The 18597-nt window shown below is 44.0% G+C and overlaps 2 protein-coding genes across 3 annotated transcripts in view; both read left to right on the forward strand.

Annotated features, from left to right (window-relative positions):
• Positions 1-18597, forward strand: part of ADAP1 (ArfGAP with dual PH domains 1) — a 171744-nt gene that overhangs the window by 125734 nt on the left and 27413 nt on the right. For both annotated transcript variants that reach the window (XM_069084872.1, XM_069084873.1), the window contains exons 5-6: positions 9637-9749; positions 15309-15455. In XM_069084872.1, coding sequence (XP_068940973.1) covers positions 9637-9749; positions 15309-15455 — 260 coding nt within the window. The remainder of the gene's footprint in view (positions 1-9636; positions 9750-15308; positions 15456-18597) is intronic.
• The window catches only part of PRKAR1B (protein kinase cAMP-dependent type I regulatory subunit beta), a 716155-nt gene that overhangs the window by 112148 nt on the left and 585410 nt on the right, over positions 1-18597 (forward strand). The gene's annotated exons all lie outside the window — the stretch shown is intronic.

An 18597-nucleotide genomic window follows, 5' to 3' on the forward strand; every position in this document is an offset into this window, starting at 1 on the left:
GGGTCTTCAAAAGATATGGCTGTAGCTCCTGTAGGAGTGGTTGCCAGGCTGCATCTCTACATAGATTGCTTACCAGGGTGATGGGAAGCACTGTGGGCCCTGGAGATGGAAGCATTGCCATTCCCAAGGCTCTTGGACTTGGAGTCCTGGGCCATTAACATCAGGATCTGAAGGCAGATAGTGGTCAATGTGGGGGTGGTGCTTTGACTCTCCCAGCATATCCCACGTTCTGTCTCTCCCTCACAGTGCCCTCCTGCTTCAGCTAGGCTGACTTGTCTGCTCTGTGCTGAACCTTGGTTGGCAGTTAGTAGGAGTGGCAATCTCCTTCTGCCCAGGAGCTACCTGCTCAGATGTTGGCTCTGAGGGCTGGGCTGGAAACAGGCCCCATGGTCTGTGGGGCAGGGTTACCACTGTTAGCAGAACTCACTCCTTCCCCTGTCTGCAAGTTGGGGATAGTTGGTCAGCAATTGTCCTTGGTGTTGATGAGTAACATGGCGGCATTCTCCGTCAGGGTGGGCTGGCTGGATAATTCCCTCAGACCAGAGTTCCCAGGGGGTCCTGGCCTTTGCTGTCTCTTTCTGTCCTTTCCCTTAAAACCTGACAAGTCCAGATTCTCCTACAAGCACCAAGGTACAGAGCTTGCCAAGTGGGTCTTTTCTTCCAACACTTTTCTCCTACCGAGCTATTCTAGGCTGGAGGCTCCCCAAGAATAACATCTGATTTCTAGCAACACATGACCACCACCCAAGTGGAACCAGCCCCAGACAACTAGGCAGCTGCCACATGCTGACTGACTTCTCTGGGCATCTTTTTTTTCTTGGGGGGGGGGGGGTTGGCTCTAAGCTAGATGTGGAAATAGCTTCATTATCATTTACCTTTCTAATTCTGGTGCATGTTGTGTGTGGGCTATGGGGCAGCATGCTCCACAACCCCAAGACAAACACCCCTTCAGCCCCATGAGCCACAATGGGAACAGAAAAGGAAGAAGAACCAACCTTTGATGTCCAGTTAGCCAGTCACATGGTTCCTCCTAGAGCAGAAGTTCTTAACTTGGGGACTGCCGACCTTTTAAAAAACATTCTGATAGCTTTATTTCTTTATTATAAGTTTTTATTGATATCTCCTGTTTATTACAGCCTCATAGGAATCCCCAGTATCCCTCCTTTTGTCCCCCCATAAGAGAGTCATCCCATACAACAAATGATATTTTTTCAAGGGGAACATCAATTGGAACAATTGATGGAAACATTGGAAAAGTCCACACACAGGTGCAACGTGTAGCCCCTCTGGGAGGGCCCTCCCACCTCTTTGAAGGTGTAGGTTGGGGGTCTTCTCATACCTCTTCATGTAGTCCTGCTCAGGCTTCACAATTTTGTTACATCCCTCTTGATTGTTTTGGTGTGTGGCTTTGCTATGATTATTGGGTATATTGTTTTTGCGGCTCTGCTCACTTCATTCTGTACTGGTTCATATGATAGCTTTACTCCAGTATAATTGCTTCCTTTGTAGTCCTGTGGATTTCAGTTTATGTATTTTAAACAATTCTTCTAAAACATCTAAAAAATGTAGTATTTTAAATCATTCTTCGAAAAAAGGGTCCTTAGTCTTCACCCCACTGCCACAGGGGTCCCTAATGATTTTCCTTTCAATGATGGCTGCAGGGGCTGGGCTGGAAGCAGGTCTGGTGGTTAGGAGGACAAGGCAAGTCTTGGATTCAAGGTCCTGGGCTGTCCTCATCAGAATCTGAGTGGAGATGGTGGTGCTGGTGGTGGTTTGACTTGCTGGCACCAGAGAGTCTCTTGGCAAACTGATGAGAGACAGTTGGCTTCATCAACATTTCTGGATCTTCCCATCAGAGTCCCTCAGAATTGCTGTTTCATAACCAGGGTACAGCTATCAGGACATCTTCTGAGACCCTACCTTGCTTGCATCCAAAGAATGGGCCTAGCTCCTTAGTTATAAGCTAAAAAAATTTCTTCACTTTAAAATACTGTTTCAAAATCTACTGCACTACAAGACCCAGGAAGTCTGGAAAATCCTTCCTCTTGCCCAGAATATGAAACAAAAGGATGGAGAAACAACTCTGAGGGCTTTTAAGCCGGGCTGACGTCCCATGTCTGAATGTCATCGCCTGACAGGGTGGGGAGTCTTGGCAGCTACAGGCCTTTCCTGGGGCCATTGCCTGGACTGGATGTTGTTAAGTAGAAATAATTGGACCATAGCTTTCCCCCTAGAAGAGACTTCAAAGGTCATGAGTCGAACCCCTTCATTTTGCAGATGTGGACACTGAAGGCCAGAGTGATTACCTCACTTCTCCAGGGTCCCTCCTATGACTAGGGGATCTGAGAACAGGTCTTCCAATCCAAATTCAGTACCCTTTCCAGTATACCACAGTGCCCTTCTTGAATAATAATTCTCCAATCATGTCATCCCAGGGCTCTTAAGATCTAGACTTGGACAAAAGCAAACTTTCCTTAACAGAAATGTCTAATTTCACGTACAGTCTTATTCTTTCCCATTATGTATATGGAAATGCAATTTTATTTGGTGTTGGCTAAGTTCAAACTTTTTTTAATTAAAAAAAATCTAGAACAGGAAAGGACCTCAAAATCCATCTTGGCCCGAGCCCCTCATTTTACAGATGAGAAGCCCAAGGTGTTAAGTGGCCTGCCAGAAGGTACACAGGAAGTAAAACCTCAAAGGCGGGGCTTGAATCCAAGCCCTTTAACACACGAGCCAGTTTCTTTCCAGTGCTCTACATGACCTTTGCATAGTTCTGACCACAGCAGTAGCTGACCTTTATAGAAATGCTTTAAAGTCTGCAAGGCACTCTGTGTACATTTCCTCATTTAATTTCTCAGTTAACGAGGTAGGTCCTGCAGGTATTATTCTCTCCCTTTTATGAATGAAAAACTGAGGCTAAATGAAGTGCTTATGGTCATTGCAATCATGTCCATTCCAACTCTTTGTGACCCCATTTGGGATTTTCTTGGCAAAGATGCTGGAGTGGTTTGCCATTTCCTTCTCCAGCTCATTTTACAGATGAGGAAACTGAGGAACAGAGTGAAGTGACTTGCCCAGGGTCACACAACTATTAAATGTCTTAAGGCCAGATTTGAACTCAGGAAGGTTGTCTTGCAGATTCCTGGCCTGCACCACTGTACCAGCTAGCCATCGTGCTCATGGTCCTGCAGCTGCTAATAAGTATCAGGGGCAGGAACCCATTGCTTCCTGAATGCAGATCCACTAGGCTACAAGGCTTCTCTGGAATAATTCTCTGACCATGTTTATTCTGCTGCTCAAAATCCTTCAATGGCTCACTATCGTTTACCAAATAACATACATGTTACTTTTCCCTGCCATTTAAGGCCCTTCATAGTATGACTCCAATACACCTTTGCAGGCTTATAGCATGGTAAGTGACCCCTTCACCCACTCTCCATTCTGACTGCTCCTCTCTCTCTCTGCACAAGCAGCCACCCCCTCCCCCTATGCCTGCAATGGTCTATCCTACATCTCTACCTTCTGAAACCCTTTCCTTCCTCCAAAGCCCACCTCCTCCATGAAACCTTCCCAGATACCTCCACTATGCCCCCTCCTATTTATTAATAATTCCCTTCTTAAATCTTTCACACCACTCTGTGCAGACCTCTCCTGTGTACTGATGTTTATAACTTGCATTATAGTTATTTGTCTCATCCTTCTCTGCTTTTTGAAGGGAGAGACTCTGTTGTTTGTTTCATATTTATGTCTTTGCAAGCCTGGCATAACGCATTACACATAGGTGAATAGACAGAAGGTCAATTATTTATGTTACTGTGGGAATTTCCTTTTCCAGTTCTGATTGAAACCTACTTGGGCTCAACAGATAAATCCCAGGGACTTGCCTGAGGCACCTATAGACTAAATGAGTTGCCCAGCATCATTTCACTGAGTATCAGAGGTTGGCTTCTTGCCCAGGTCATAGTATCGTGAGGGACAGCTAGATGAAGCAGTGGATAGAGTGCCAGGCCTGGAGTCAGGAAAACTTCTCTTCCTGAGTTCAAATCTGGCCTCAGACACTTGCTAGTTGTGTGACCCTGGTAAGTCACTGAACCCTGTTTGCCTCAGTTTGCTCATCTGTAAAATGATCTGGAGAAGGAAATAGCAAACCACTCCAGCATCTCTGCCAAGAAAACCCCAAATGGGGTCCTGAAGACTAGAACACAACTGAAATGACTCAACAACAATGAGATGGCATCACAGGTTAAAACTGGAAGAGATTTTAGACACCATTTAGTCTCACTGCCTTATTTTACAGATAAGGAAAAGGAGGTCCTCATAGGGTAAGTGGCTTATCTTGGTCTCATAGACAATAAGAGTCAGAAGCTTGATTTGAGCCAAGGTTTTCTTAACTCCAAGTCTGTCTGTTTCTTTATCCACTATTCCGGGCTGCCTCTTAAAGTGCCCACAAGTGATTAATAAACACTCAATAAAATTAATTAAATTTAATATTGTTGGTGTTCTCACAGCAAATTACTTTGGTTTTGCGCTCGATATAATTTTTATATATTTGTCAGTGTATGGATGGCTTTCCCCCCTTAGAATATAAGCTCCCTGAAGGCAGGGACTCTCTTCATTTTTGCTGTTGTATCCATATCACCTATTACATGATGTAATCATAATTAAGTTACATAATTACATTATGTTATGGATCTGTTGATTGGATTAACTATCCTCGTCCTTCTTAATCTTTCTCTCCTGGCCTCCCGCCATCTGTGTCACACTGTTCACCTCTTGATGGAGCATTATCTTGTTCTCACTCCTCACCATATATCAGTATTGTTCTAAAAATAAATAATAATAATAATAGCATTTATATAACACTTTAAGGTTTGCAAAGCTCTTTACAAATATTATCTTATTTGAACCTCACAACTACCCTGGGAGGTAAGTGCTGTGATTATCATCCCCATTTTCCAGATGAGGAAATTGAGGTAGACAGCAATTAAATGACTTATCCAGAATCACTCTGCTACTAAGTGTCTGGTCAAGATTTGAACTCAGCTCTTCTGACTTCCACATCCTGTGCTCTGTCTGTTCCACCTAACTGCCTAGTTTTCTCAGGGTGATTATAAGTTCCCTGAAGCTAGGCTGCACTTTTCTTTTCTGTCTTCCCAGCATTCACACAGGGCTGAGTATATGGTAGGTATCCAGACAGTGGTTGTTGATTTGAATATTTACTGTGGCTTCCCTATACCAGGGAAGGCGATTAATGACAAAATAATTGCAGAAACACCCATTCGACAATTATTAGAGGCTTTCTCAACTTCCCACTATTCAGATGTTTCCTCCTGTCCCCTGTCCTGTTCTCTTCTTCCCTTCACCTGGTCGCTCTCTGGGGTCTCTCAGTTCTCCCTACTCGACTTTAGCCCCTTTGGGCATCCCTGTGTGTGCCAAGAGGTATGGAACAGGTAAGTCATGGAGCATGCTCTGTAGGGAAGGTATGGTTAAAAGTTACATAGGTATTAAAACACTAGTTTGTTAAACTAGTGAAGTTACATACTGATCCAGCCATTCTGGAGAGCAATTTGGAACTATGCCCAAAGGGAAGTAAAACCATGCATACCCTTTGACTAAGCAATAACACTACCAGGTCTGAATCCCAGAGAGATTTTTTTTAAAAAGGAAAAGGACCTATGTGTACAAAGATATTTCTAGTAGCTTTTTTAGTGGTGGCAAAGAATTGGAAATTGAGGGGATGTCCATCAAATGGGGAATGGCTGAACAAGTTGTTGTATATGATTGTGATGGAATACCAGTGTGCTTTAAGAAATGATGATCGGGATGATCTCAGAAAAACCTGGAAAGACTTATATGAACTGATACAAAGTAAAATGAGCAGAACCAGGAGAACATTGTACACAGTAACAGCAATTTTATATGATGATCTACTGTGAATAACTCAGCTCTTCTCAGCAATACAATGATCCAAGACAATTCTGTAGGACTTGTCATAAAAGGTGCTTTCCATCTCCAGAGAAAGAGCTGGTAGAGCCTGAATGCAGATCGAAGATATTTTTTCTTTACTTTCTTTATTTCTTGTTTTTTTTTTAATCTGTGTTTTCTTTCACAGAATGACTTACGGGGAAATGTTTTTTGCATGACTACATGTGTCAAATTGTTTGCCTTCTCAATGAGGGGCAGGGAGGGAGAGAATTTAGAACTCAAAAATTGAAAAAAAAAGTTAATTTTTTTACATGTAATTGGGAAAAAATAAAATACATAAGAAAAAAAGTATATAGATATAGAAATTTTGGGGAAGGGGGAAACGTAATAGCACTTCACATAATTTTCATCTCTTGGGCTGTTCCCTGTTCCTTCCCTCTTACCTCAACTCCTCTCTAGTTGCCCCCCCCCTTCATGGTATATATGTCAGAGGTGAGCCAGCTCTCTATTTCTCCCCACTCCCAAGCACTCATAATAAATGTCTGCATTTCAGATTAATATATTAGTAAATATGCTAATAGATACCCTAGTTCTGCTGCTGGGGCCTATAGGTGATGTGAGCTAGCTTGCTTCAGCTGCACTCTGGAGAATTGTCTGTTGGAGGGTTCTTGCCATGGGGTTTGGGGACATTAGTGGAATCAGTGGGGAGTTGCGTTTTCTAAGGAGGGTCTTGAGGTGGGCTGAGATAGGCATTAGTGACTCTTGGTGAAGTAGGAAGAACAGAGTATGAAAACAGAAGGGCACAGGTAGAGGCTTTTGCATATCACAGAAAGTTCCCCTAGAGATTTTTGCAGGAAAGCATCTGAATTGAACTGAGGCATCAGATCCTCTCACTGCAAGAAACAACTAGATTGAGATGTTTGCACTATAGTGTCTGTTAGGGTATTTAGTAGATCCAGCTAGGGAGAAGGATCATGGGCTTAGAGTTGGAAGGGGCCTTTATCACCATCTAGTCCCACTCCTTTTTTTTTTTTTAAGCAATTGGGGTTAAGTAACTTGCTCAAGGTTACACGGCCAGTTATTTCTGGGTGTGGTGCTGAGTGTCTGAGCCCGGATTTGATCCCCAGGTCATCCCGACACTGGAGCTGGTGCTCTTACTCGCTGAGCCACCTGGCTGCCCTAGTCCCACTCCTTTACAGATGAGGAAACAGAGGCCCAGAAAAGATACTGATTTTCCCAAGGTCACATAGGAAGTGACAACATCAGAATTTGTAGCCTTGATTTCAAATCCAGCCCTTTTCCCACTGAAGCACATTGCCTACATCTTGAATCAAGCCAGCCTACACATGGCGGCAAGCAGAGCATATGGTGAGGTAGAATGCAGGAGTGCTGTTGAGGTTTACTCTAAGGCAGGCATTCTTAACTGTTTTTATGCCATGGACCCCCATGAAAGTCTGTCAAAGTCTATAGACTCCTCAGAAGAACATTTTAAAATACATAAACTAAAATGTACAGGTTACAGAGGAAGCCAGTTATATTGGAGTAAAGCTATCACGTGAACTGATGCAGAATGAAGGAAGCAGAAGCAAGAAAACAATATACCCAATACCTATAGCAAAGCCACACACCAAAACAATCAAGAGTGGGATATAACAAAATTGTAAAACTCAAGCAGGACTTAACGAAGAGGTACGAGGAGACCCCCAGCCTACCCCTTCAGAGAGGTGGGAGGGCCACGGGGGTTACAGATTGCACCTGTTTTGGACTTTTCCAATGTTTCTATCAGTTGTGCCAATTAATTTTCCCCTTGAAAAAGTACTATTTGTTGTATGGGAGGGAGAAAAGGAGGGATACTGGGGATCCCTATGAGGATGTAAGGAACAAAACATCAATACATGTTAAAAAATAGAAATAAAATTATCACGATATTTAAAAATAAAGTTTACGGCCTCCAAGTTTAGATCCCCTGCTCTGGGAGGAGCCATGCTGACTGTGGCTCAGTTAACACTGATGGTTGTTTCTGCTATAAGCGTGGCTCTTGGGGCCGAGGGGGTCCTTGTCTTGCTGCTCCTCAGCAGACACACAACATGCATAAGAACTAGAAAGGCAAATGATAATGAAGCTATTAACACATCCAGCTCAGAGCCACCCATCTGACTAGCATGGCTGAATTTATCACTCCCCCCCCAAAAAAAAGGTCCCCCAAGAAGTCAGTCAGTGTGTGGCAGCTGCCTAGTTGTCTGGGGTTGGTTCCACTTGGGTGGTGGTCATATGCTGCTAGAAATCAGATGTTATTCTTGGGGAGCCTCCAGCCCGCAATGGCTTGGTAGGAGGAGGGAAGAGTTGGAAGAAAGGCCCACGTGGAAAGCTCCCCACCTCAGTGCTTATAGGAGATTCTATACTTGTCAGGTTTAAAGGAAAAGGAAAGGAAGAACAGCAAAGGCCAGGACCCCCTGGCAACTCTGACCAGTGGGGCATTGCCCAGCCAGCCCACCCAGATGCCTGGTATCTTTGATGGTGACACACTGCCCTGACATGCCCTGACCTCGCTTCAGTCCCACCCAGTAGTTATCTTTTGTTTGTTTGTTTGTTTTGGAGGGGGGGAAGGCAGGGCAATTGGGGTTAAGTGACTTGCCCAAGGTCACAGGGGGTTAGTATGTGTTAAATGTCTTGAGGCTGGATTTGAACTCAGATCCTCCTGACTCCAGGGCCAGTGCTCTAGTCACTGCACCACCTACCCGCCTCTCAGTAGTCATCTTTTGAGTACTAGATGAGACAAAATGGAAAATGGGTAAGAAGAAGAAGTTCAAACTGAGTCACAAATGGTGCTGTCTGATACCTCGGTCTTTGAAAGTGTTGATCTTAGTGTAAAAACAAAGCAGTATTTTTGTGTGTAACTTTGTCCTTTTTCCTGTAATTATGACATCATTCTTTTTCCTCTTAAGGGATAGTTGAGAAGTACTCATGTTTAGAGCGTTATTAGCTGTTTAAGGCTATTTGAAGACAACACTGGATAAGAAATTGCCCAGGGCCAGTTTAGCTGCATCCACATGACACAATTAATTATTTAAGAATTACCTCTCATTTCAAGAGAGGTGGCTTGATGGGAAGAGTTAGAGTCTGAAGACCCGAGTTCGAACCCTGGTTCACTCCACATACGTGTGACTTTTAGGGAGGGAAGAATCACTAAACAGTAGTCCTCACTGAGCCTCAGTGTCTTTTTCTGCAAAATGGAGCAAATAATACTTCACTGGGATATTAGGAGGTTCAAATTAGATTTATATATCTAGTTTTGTGAACTACAAAACACTATGGGAAGCTAGTGGCATAGTGGTTAGAGTAGATAAGACTCATCTTCCTGAGTCCAAATCTGGCCTCAGATGCTTCCTAACTGTGTGACCCTGGGTAAGTCACTTAACACTGTTTGCCTCAGTTTCCTCATCTGTAAAATGAGCTGGAGAAGGAAATGGCACAAATCACTCCAGTATCTTTGCTTAGAAAACCCCAAATGGGGCCATGAAGAGTTGAACATGACTGAAAAGCCATTCAACAACAGCATAAAAATGTTGGCTTCCATTATCAGCATCTCCACACGACCACTGACCCTTTGGCCATCTGGGGTCTTGAGTGAGTTGGATTTTCGGTGAGGAGTAGTTAGTTGTAACCAACTTTGTGTGAACCTCTGTCCTTTCCTCCTACCTCCTATAGGATACCGAGAAGGATTTCTTTGGAAGCGAGGTCGGGACAACGGGCAGTTCTTAAGCAGGAAGTTTGTATTGACCGAACGAGAAGGGGCGCTGAAATATTTCAACAAAAATGACGTAAGCCCAGGATGGGTCTGGGGGTCTGGGGTCTTGGGTGTTGGGCTATGGATCATTCATTCTGGGAAGTGGCAAAGTATGTCCCTTCTCCACCTGTGACAAAGTAAAGGATTGTCTTGGTCTCCTCAGCTCCAAGTTCCTCTCAAACACTTCAGCAGTAACAATTTAAAATTGAAGGCCTTCTTTCTTTTTCCCAGCCTAAGCCATTCACTGTCCAAAGGAAAAAAAAAACAGAATGCTGAAACGTTTCTACTGAGCTGCTCCTGGGGGTGGTAGAGGGGGTGATTTAGAGACTATTCGAGTTCCCAGAAGTCCAAGTTGTTGGCCTCGCAGATTTTAGGATCATAAATTTGGAGTTGGAAGGGAACTTAGCCCAACCCCTCTCTTTTGTTTTGTTTTTACAGATAAAGGAACTGGCCCAGAGCAGTGACTTGCCCAGGGTCACACAAGCACTAAGAGTCAGGGTCAGGGTTTGAACCCAGATCCTCTGACTTCAAATTCAATGTTTTTTCTACCATTCTGCATTGAATAATGACTCTCCTGTCTAAAATTCCTTCAAGGCAGAAACTTGGAAAACAAACAGCAGGCTAACCCAGGCAAGTCACATGACTTCTGTGGATCTCAGTTTCCTCATCTGTAAAGTATGGGTGTTGGATATGATTAAGCCCCCTCCCAAGACTAACTCTGTGAGCCTGTGAGTGTTCCCTGCCCAGATACGTGTGCTGCATCCTGGCTGCCAGGCTCTCTGACTCACACACTGTCTCTGCCCTGTGGGCACACGTAAGATAAGCGGCTGATGGCCACTGTGGGCAAGGGGCAATTTGAGACAGTGGACTTGGTGTAGGCCCAAAGCCTTTGTTCTTCTCTCTCTCCTTTGAATCTCTCAATGTCATTTGCCTCTTCTGTAAGCCATGAGAGACCCCCTCCCCCCAACCTTGCTGTTCCCAGGATCCCTTACATTTGTCTTTGTGCTCCAAGCACTTCATCCAATAGCATGGATCTATTCTCTAATACATCTGACAAGCTGCCCTCCAGCTGGTGCTTGAATACCTCCAATGACGGGGAGCTCACCCCCTCTGGAGCCACTCCATCCCACTCTCCCATCCCACCCTAAGGAAACTTTTCCTTAACATCAAGACTGAGGTTGTCTCTTTTTCTAGTTATGCCCATTATTCATAGTTCATACCCTTGGGTAGTCTGTATACCTTTCTTTTTTGGGCTTTCCCTTATGGGGGAGGGGTGAGTTCTGCCCTATCTTCTCTGGTCAGAATGTCACAGAATTTGTCCAAGTGAATAGAGCACTGGAACTGGCGTCAGGAAGACCTGAGTTCAAATCCTGCCTCAGGCACTAGCCGTGTGACCCTAGACGAGTCACTTAACCTCTGTCTGCCTCAGTTATCACAACTATAAACTGGGGGCACTAATAGCACCTACCTCCCACAGTTATTTTGAGGATTAAATGAGATATATTTATAAAGCACTGTACAAATATTCACTAGTTAGCTAGGATCATGGATTGGGAGCTGAAAAGAACCTTAGAGGCCGTCAAAGGTTAGCCTTATGGTCAATCCTTTTATTTTACAGATGGGGAAACTGAGGCACGGAGAAGTAAAATCACACAGCTAGTTAGTACAAAAGGCGAGATTTTAACAGAGTTCTTCCTGACTCCAAGTCCAGTGCACTACACCCTGGCAATTTTCAGTTTGTTTGGATAAGATTGGGGGCAAAAGGAGAATGGGGGAAAAATGTTGACAATCTGTATTGTTCAACCAGAACCATAGAACTTTCAAGTTGAAAGGGGCCTCGGTGGCCATCTAGCCCAACCTAAATCCCAGAGAGTTCTCAGTTAAAACACAGAATGCCCCTGACATGAAGGGCTCAGAGGGACCCTCCAGCCCAAGCATCTGGTCAGATTCTGTCTCGTGATCTCCACGGCAGGTCTCCAGATGCTGAATGGTGAGGGACTCTTACAGGAAAGGGTGACTTGGGGCTTTGCAGTTCAGAAAATCTTTTTGCTTAAATAGGTCAAAGAAGGGTCCCCTGTACCAGGTGGCTCCTCTAGGCAGCTGAGTCCTCATCTAACACCATTCCCTACTCCCCTCCCTCCCCCCAATCTCAGCCATAAACTCTATAGAGCTTCAGATGGGAAATCCCCAATAAACTTCCCATAAGGTATTCGAAGTCGCCTAGTCTATAAAGAAGCTCGGTGATTCCATGAACAAGAAGGCTGGGCCTGGAGTCAGAAAGTTGTTGCTATTGTTGAGTCATTTTTCAGTTGTGTTCAACTCTTTGTGACCCTATTTGGGTTTTTCTTGGCAGAGATGCTGCAGTGGTTTGCCATTTCTTTCTCCAGCTCATTTTACAAATGAGGAAACTGAGGCAAGCAGGGTAAAGTGACTTGCCCAGGGTCACACAGCTAGTAAGTGTCTGAGGCTGGATTTGAACTCAGCAAGGTGAGTCTTCCTGACTCTAGGCCCAGCACTCTATCCAACGAACCACCTAGACTGCCCCTAGAGTCAGGAAGACCCAAGTTGAAATTTGGACTCAGATGCTAGCTGTGTGACCCTAGATAAATCATTTAACCTCTGTTCGCTTTAATCCATGGGAGAAAGAAATGGCAAACCACTACAGTATTTTTGCCAAGAAAACCCCATGGACAGTATGGTCCATGGGGTCCATCAGGTCACAAAAAATCAGACACAACAGCAACAATTATCTATAAAGGGACTGGGAGTAGTCATTATTTTCAGGGAGTGCTGTAACTCAAGCAGCAAGCATTTATTGAGCACCTGCTGTTTACTGGAGACATAAAAACAAAAATTAATCCATCTCTGCCCTCAGGGAGCCTACCATGTCAGGGGAGACAACACATAAGTAAGTATGTACTTACATGTAAGTGTGTGCAAAATGTACATAATGTACACAACATGTAAGTATGTACAAAATAAGTATAAGGTCATTTTGGAGGAGAGACCCTGAGTGATCTTTTGCTTTGTTTTGTTTTATAATGTTTACAAAGTGCTTTACAAATATCATTTCATTTGATCTTCACAATAACCCTGGGAGAGGTAGATGCTATTATTGTGTCCATTTTGCAGTGGAGGAAACTGAAGCAGACAGTGGTTGAGTGACTTGCCCAAGGTCACACAGCTACTAAGTTAACTGAGGCTGTTTTTGAACTCAGGTATTCCTGGTCCAGAGGTCTAGCCATAGCTAAACCTGGTTGCCTATTACTGAATGGTCTTTTTAAAGTTGTTTATTTTTTTTTAAATCTTTCCCCAAATTAAGATCAACTTTTATCTTGAGTGCATTCATCTCTGAGCTCCAGCCCTCCCCCACCTCAGCAGCTGTCACGTTAATGAACAGCAGAAATCTGGGGAAGGAGCAGATGCTGAGAACAGCAGAAGAAAGAACGGCAGCAGTAGGTCTGTGTGTTATGGCAGGTTCACCTCATGCCTTAGGAGATGGGGCTGTTCGCTTTCTCCTTGGCTGGATTTGGAATCAATGCCTGGAGTCATGTCTTGTCCCTTCTGCTTCCTGGGGTTGGGTCATGGGCCACCCCCCCCAGACCACTTTGAGCCTTGGTCCCCTCATCTTTCAAAGGCGGGTAGTAAGACTCACACGACCTACATATATCATGAGATTTTAGCAAGGACAGTGGTGTCTTTGTCAACCCTCCAGTGATATAGAATCATGAGATTTTCTTTTCTTTTTCATAGAGCATCTTTTTACTTTTATTAAAGCCTAAAATATATTAATATTAAACAGATATAAACATAGCCTAAAGGTTTTATTTATTAAAAATATATTTGATATTTCTTCCCCCATCCCATCCTAAATAACTTACATATTCGTTTCCTGCCCTCAGATTCACCTTTTATGTCCCAAATAACTTCATATTTACAAACTCTGAATGCTGAAAGGATCTTAGTGACCATCTCATCCACAAAATTCTTATCTCTTCCAATTATGCTTTTCCTTATTTTCTTGATTTCCCACCTCATATACCTTATATTCCCTTAAACCTTTATACTGGGGCAGGTAAGTGGCACAGTGAATAGAACACTGGCCCTGGAGTCAGGAGGACCTGAGTTCAAATCCTGCCTCAGACACTTAACACTTACTAGCCGTGTGACCTTGGGCAAGTCTCTTAACCCCAATTGCCCTCCAAAAAGCAAACAAACAGACATTTATACTGACCAGTTTTTCCCCCCTCTACTTCACTAGAATTCGATACCCTTACTTGTTTGTTTGATTTTTTGCTTTTTTTTTTGGAGGGCAGTCGGGGTTAAGTGACTTGCCCAAGGTCACATGGCTAGTTTTTGTGTTGTGTCTGAGGCTGGATTTGAACTCAGGTCCTCCTGAGTCCAGGCCCGGTGCTCTATTCACTCCGCCCTGATACCCTTCCTTATAGCCAAAAAATATATATATATATATTGTTAAGCAAAAGACCAACACTTTGCCCATATCTGGCAATAAATGCCTCATTCTGCATCCATAGTCCACACCTCTTGCCAAGAGAATGGTAAATAAGAGCTTTTTCTACAGATTCTGTACCAAATCCTGCATAAATTCCACATTTACCACTTGCTATAAAGTTGTCAGCCTTGACCCTGCAGGAAATAGAGAGCCGTCACCCTTGGGAGGTTGAGAAGATGAATGGAGGCCAGGGAGGGTGGGTCTGCAGGGATAGGTAGAGGCCAGCAGAAGTCAGGTGTGAGAAAAAGGAAAGAGCCAGGTGGCTTATAGTCTTCCTTCTACCCCCACTGAGGTTGTGTTTATACATCAGAAAGCCACCAGATTGAGAGCCTGTCTGGCATTTTCAGCCATCAGTATGAGCAAATCAGTTTAACCTCATGACCAGCCTGATGGATTATTCTGGAAATAGGCAGAAAAAACAACAACACCCAAGTGGAAAATGTGTTTCAGTGACCTATGGACTGACAGGAGCTAAGTGACATGTCCCTGGGTAGACACAAGAAGAGCTTGCCACCCCATGGACTGAGTTGAACTGGCTATAGAGATTTCAGTGACAGCCAGAAACACCACATCTCAACAAGCTGCTGCCTGGGGATATATCGAGCCCGGGGACTTGGCAGCATAACACACTGGGCAGGAGAGCAGACCCCTGAAAGAGCAGCCACAGGCACCAGGGAGGGAGGCCTGATGGCCCTTTGGCTCAGCTGGGGGGGGTGGGGCAGGCAGCAGGTATATTCTATTGTCTGGCCCTTTCTGTTATTCTTCTCTAAGGCCAAAGGGCTTGCCCACAAGGAAAGGTTTTATTTCACCCTGAGTGACCTGGGGCTTTTAGAGATTGACCACTCACCTTTCTTCCTGGGCTCAAAGGAGACTTCTGCATGAAAATGACAATTCATTTGGAGACAGCATTGCCAGGGTTGGTTAGGGAGCGGAGTGAGCACATTGAAGCATCAGAGAAGGAGGCCACAGGCAGTGAGAGTAGCACTCTGACCAAGAAACCCTTTTCAGAAAGCCCTGAATGCCTCAGTATAATTCTCTGAGGTGTCCTGGCTGCCAACTAGATCTGATTTTGTTTTCTAGGCAAAGGAGCCCAAAGCAATTATGAAGATTGAACATTTAAATGCCACCTTCCAACCAGCCAAGATTGGGAATCCTCATGGCCTCCAGATCACTTACTTGAAGGATAACAGCACCAGGAATATTTTTGTGTATCATGAGGATGGCAAGGTAAGGGCAGTGAGGAAACCAGCAATTGGGAAGGGCCCTGTTTCAGCCTAGCAGACACAGATGGGGATGAGGAATGCTCCCTGCATCTGAGTGACTTGATTTTCACTTGGGGAAAAAACCCCAACTCACTCTTGTGGTTTAACTTTCATAGAAGGAAGGGGAAGCAGATTCTGTTGTAACTTCTCTGTTGGGTTTCCCAACCTTCAAGGGTAAGACCAATTGCCTCATTCCATAGAGTTCCTCTCTGGCTTGAACCTTCATGAGGAATATGGCCAAGGTGAGCTCTTAAGGGCAGCTGGCACTCCTGGACCAGGCAGGGAAGGAAATGGACTCAGAGATGAGATGACCTGGATGATGGGGAGGGCAGAGGGTATTTGTGACACAGGGTAACCATGGGTCACACCTTCTGTCTACTTTACTTCTCTCAGGAATCGATACTTCCTAAGAAGTAAAGTGTATCAGAAAAAAAGATGATGGGGCAAGATCTTTAAAAGCAATAATATAAGGGGTGGTTAGGTGGCGCAGTGAATAGAGCACTGGCCCTGGAATCAGGAGGACCTGAGTTCAAATCCAGCCTCAGACACTTAATACAAAAACTAGCCGTGTGACCTTGGGCAAGTCACTTAACCCCAGTTGTCCTAAAAAAATTTTTAAAGCAATAATATGGAAATTAACCAAAGAGATTATTAATAATAGTAGCTAGCATTTATCTAGCACCTTATGTTTACATAATACTTTACAAATATTATTTGATCCTCACAACCCTGAGTAGGTGTTATTATTATCCCCATTTTCAGACAAGGAAGCTGAGGCTGAGAGAGGTGAAGAGAATTGCCAAGGGTCACATAGCTAAGTATCTGAGGTTAGATTTGAACTCAGGTCTTCCTGACTCAGGTCTGTTGCCCTGAATTAGCTGCCTGACTGAAATTAAAAGAATCTCAAGCTGAGTGCCTTTCCCCTGACTTACTGTAATGATCATCATCAAGTCTTTACCTTTCTGGGTCTAGATTTCCTCATCTCTAAAATGAGGAATGGGGGTGTCTAGGTGGCACAGTGAACAGAGTCAGGAGGACCTGAGTTTAAATACAGCCTCAGACATTTAGCACTTAATAGCCATGTGACCTTGGGCAAGTCACTTTACCCCAATTGCCCTACTTTCCCCCTCCAAAAAGAAAAAAAAATTAGGAGTTTGGATGAGTTATTTGAAAGGTCTCTTCCTAGCCTAACATTCTTTGATACCACATTACAAAAGGAATAGAGTATGGGACCTGGCCCTGGAGTGATTTATACTATAATGAGCAAGACATTCTAGTTACATGAAAAAAAAATTAACTACAAGGACATAACACATGTAAGCAAGAGTGAATTAAGTAAATATTTTCTATTTATTGATATCTTCTTTTTCTTCTTCAGAACAGCTAGATGGCTCAGTGGATAGAGTACGAGGTGTGCAGTCAGGAAGACCTGAGTTCAAATCCAGCCTCACATACTTACTAGCTGTGTGACCCTGGGCTAGTCACTTAACCTCTCTTTGTCTTAATCTACTGGAGAAGGAAATGGAAAACCATTCCAGTATCTTTGCCAAGACAACCATGGGCATGACTGAATGACTGAACAACAGTCTCTTTCTACATCACCTTCATTTCTGAAAATATCCTTTCCCACTCCCTGGGCAAACTAACCCTTATAACAAAGACTAAATAAAGGATTGATGGGAAGAAGAAGATACAGTTTAGCAAGACTAGTCAGCAGAGTTTGACATTGTATTCTATGTTCCACAAGCCTACTCTCCGTTCTCTGCAAAGAAGGGAAGCAGGTACTTTTTCTCAAAAGAGTGAAGGAAATATGGTGCAGACTGCTAGGGACAGCTGAAGAATGGGCAAGACTGAAGCCAGATGGGGTTAGACAAAGGGGCTTTTTGAAAGAAGTCGAGTATGGCATAATGTCTAATTATAATGAGAGCTAGCATTTATATGACACTGTGGTTTGGAAAGCTCTTAATAGATGCCATCCCAGTTGATCCTTGAAACAAACCTGGGAAGTAGATACTCTTACTATCCCCATTTTCCCTGACCAGGAAACTGATTCTGAGGGAAGTGTCCAGGATCACACAGCTAGTCTGAGTCAGGATTTGAATTCAGGTCTTCCTAATTTCAATTCCAGTGTTCTATCCACTGTGCCTATTGGCTGAAGGAACAGTCATCATCCAAGGTGGGTTCCCTCTTTGGGATTTCTATTTAGGTCCCGTAGGAAAGTATCACCCTTGTTGAGAGCCATCACAAAGCAAATCTCTTTCTGTCTTCATCTCTCTCTATTTCTGTCTGTGTGTCTGTCTGTCTCTTTGTTTCTGCCCCGCCCCTGACCCCCTCCCCAGGAGTAGAGTAACATTTCCTGGAGATTCTCAAAGCATCTTTTCCAAGCCCCTTTCATGGAGGGAGGGGTGGAAATTATGTCAGATGGAGGGGCTTCATCCTTTTCCTGTTCTGGGCCTCCTGTATACCCCAAGTCCAGTCTTTCCAGAAAATATGGCAACTCAAGAAGACATGTTAAGTTGGCTTCAGGTGAACAGGAGTTTGCCCCTTACCTCCCTTTTGTTATTTGATTTGTGCTCATACCAGACCAGGCAAAGGAATGCTCCCCAGCCTTTAGCTTCTAGGCGAAAGAGCTCAGATCTAAGAAAGGAAGAGTCTCATCCCCAACCACCCAGGATCCTCTGCAACTAAAGCAGATTTCCTGTTGATTTCTGCCTTGCTAGGATAAAGGGAAAAGCTGCAGTTCTGGAGATTAGATCTGCCTCTTGGGGTAGTGAGCTCCCCAAGATTAGAATTATTCCATCTGAGACTAGAGGACTTTCTTTTGGGGTGTTATGAAGCAGAGAGGGGTGATCTTTTTTAAATAAAACTTTATTATTATCTTTTATTTTTGCATTGTTAAAATTTCTCCCATCTCTCCTCACTCACAGAATCATCCCATATTTAAAAAAAATTTTTTTTAAAGAAATAAAAAGAGGAAGAAGAGGGGGAGAAAAACCAGGTGCCTGCTATAGAGAGTTTTTGAATGAGGCAGGGGTAAGCACTGAACTAGACCTCTAAGGGGCCTCCAAACCCCTCCTCTTATAGATGTGGCAACTGAGGAGCAGAAG

Source organism: Petaurus breviceps, unplaced genomic scaffold, assembly GCF_028583685.1.
Source record: "Petaurus breviceps papuanus isolate PSGF00001 unplaced genomic scaffold, PetGlider_PUasm1.0 175, whole genome shotgun sequence".
NCBI lineage: Eukaryota > Metazoa > Chordata > Mammalia > Diprotodontia > Petauridae > Petaurus > Petaurus breviceps.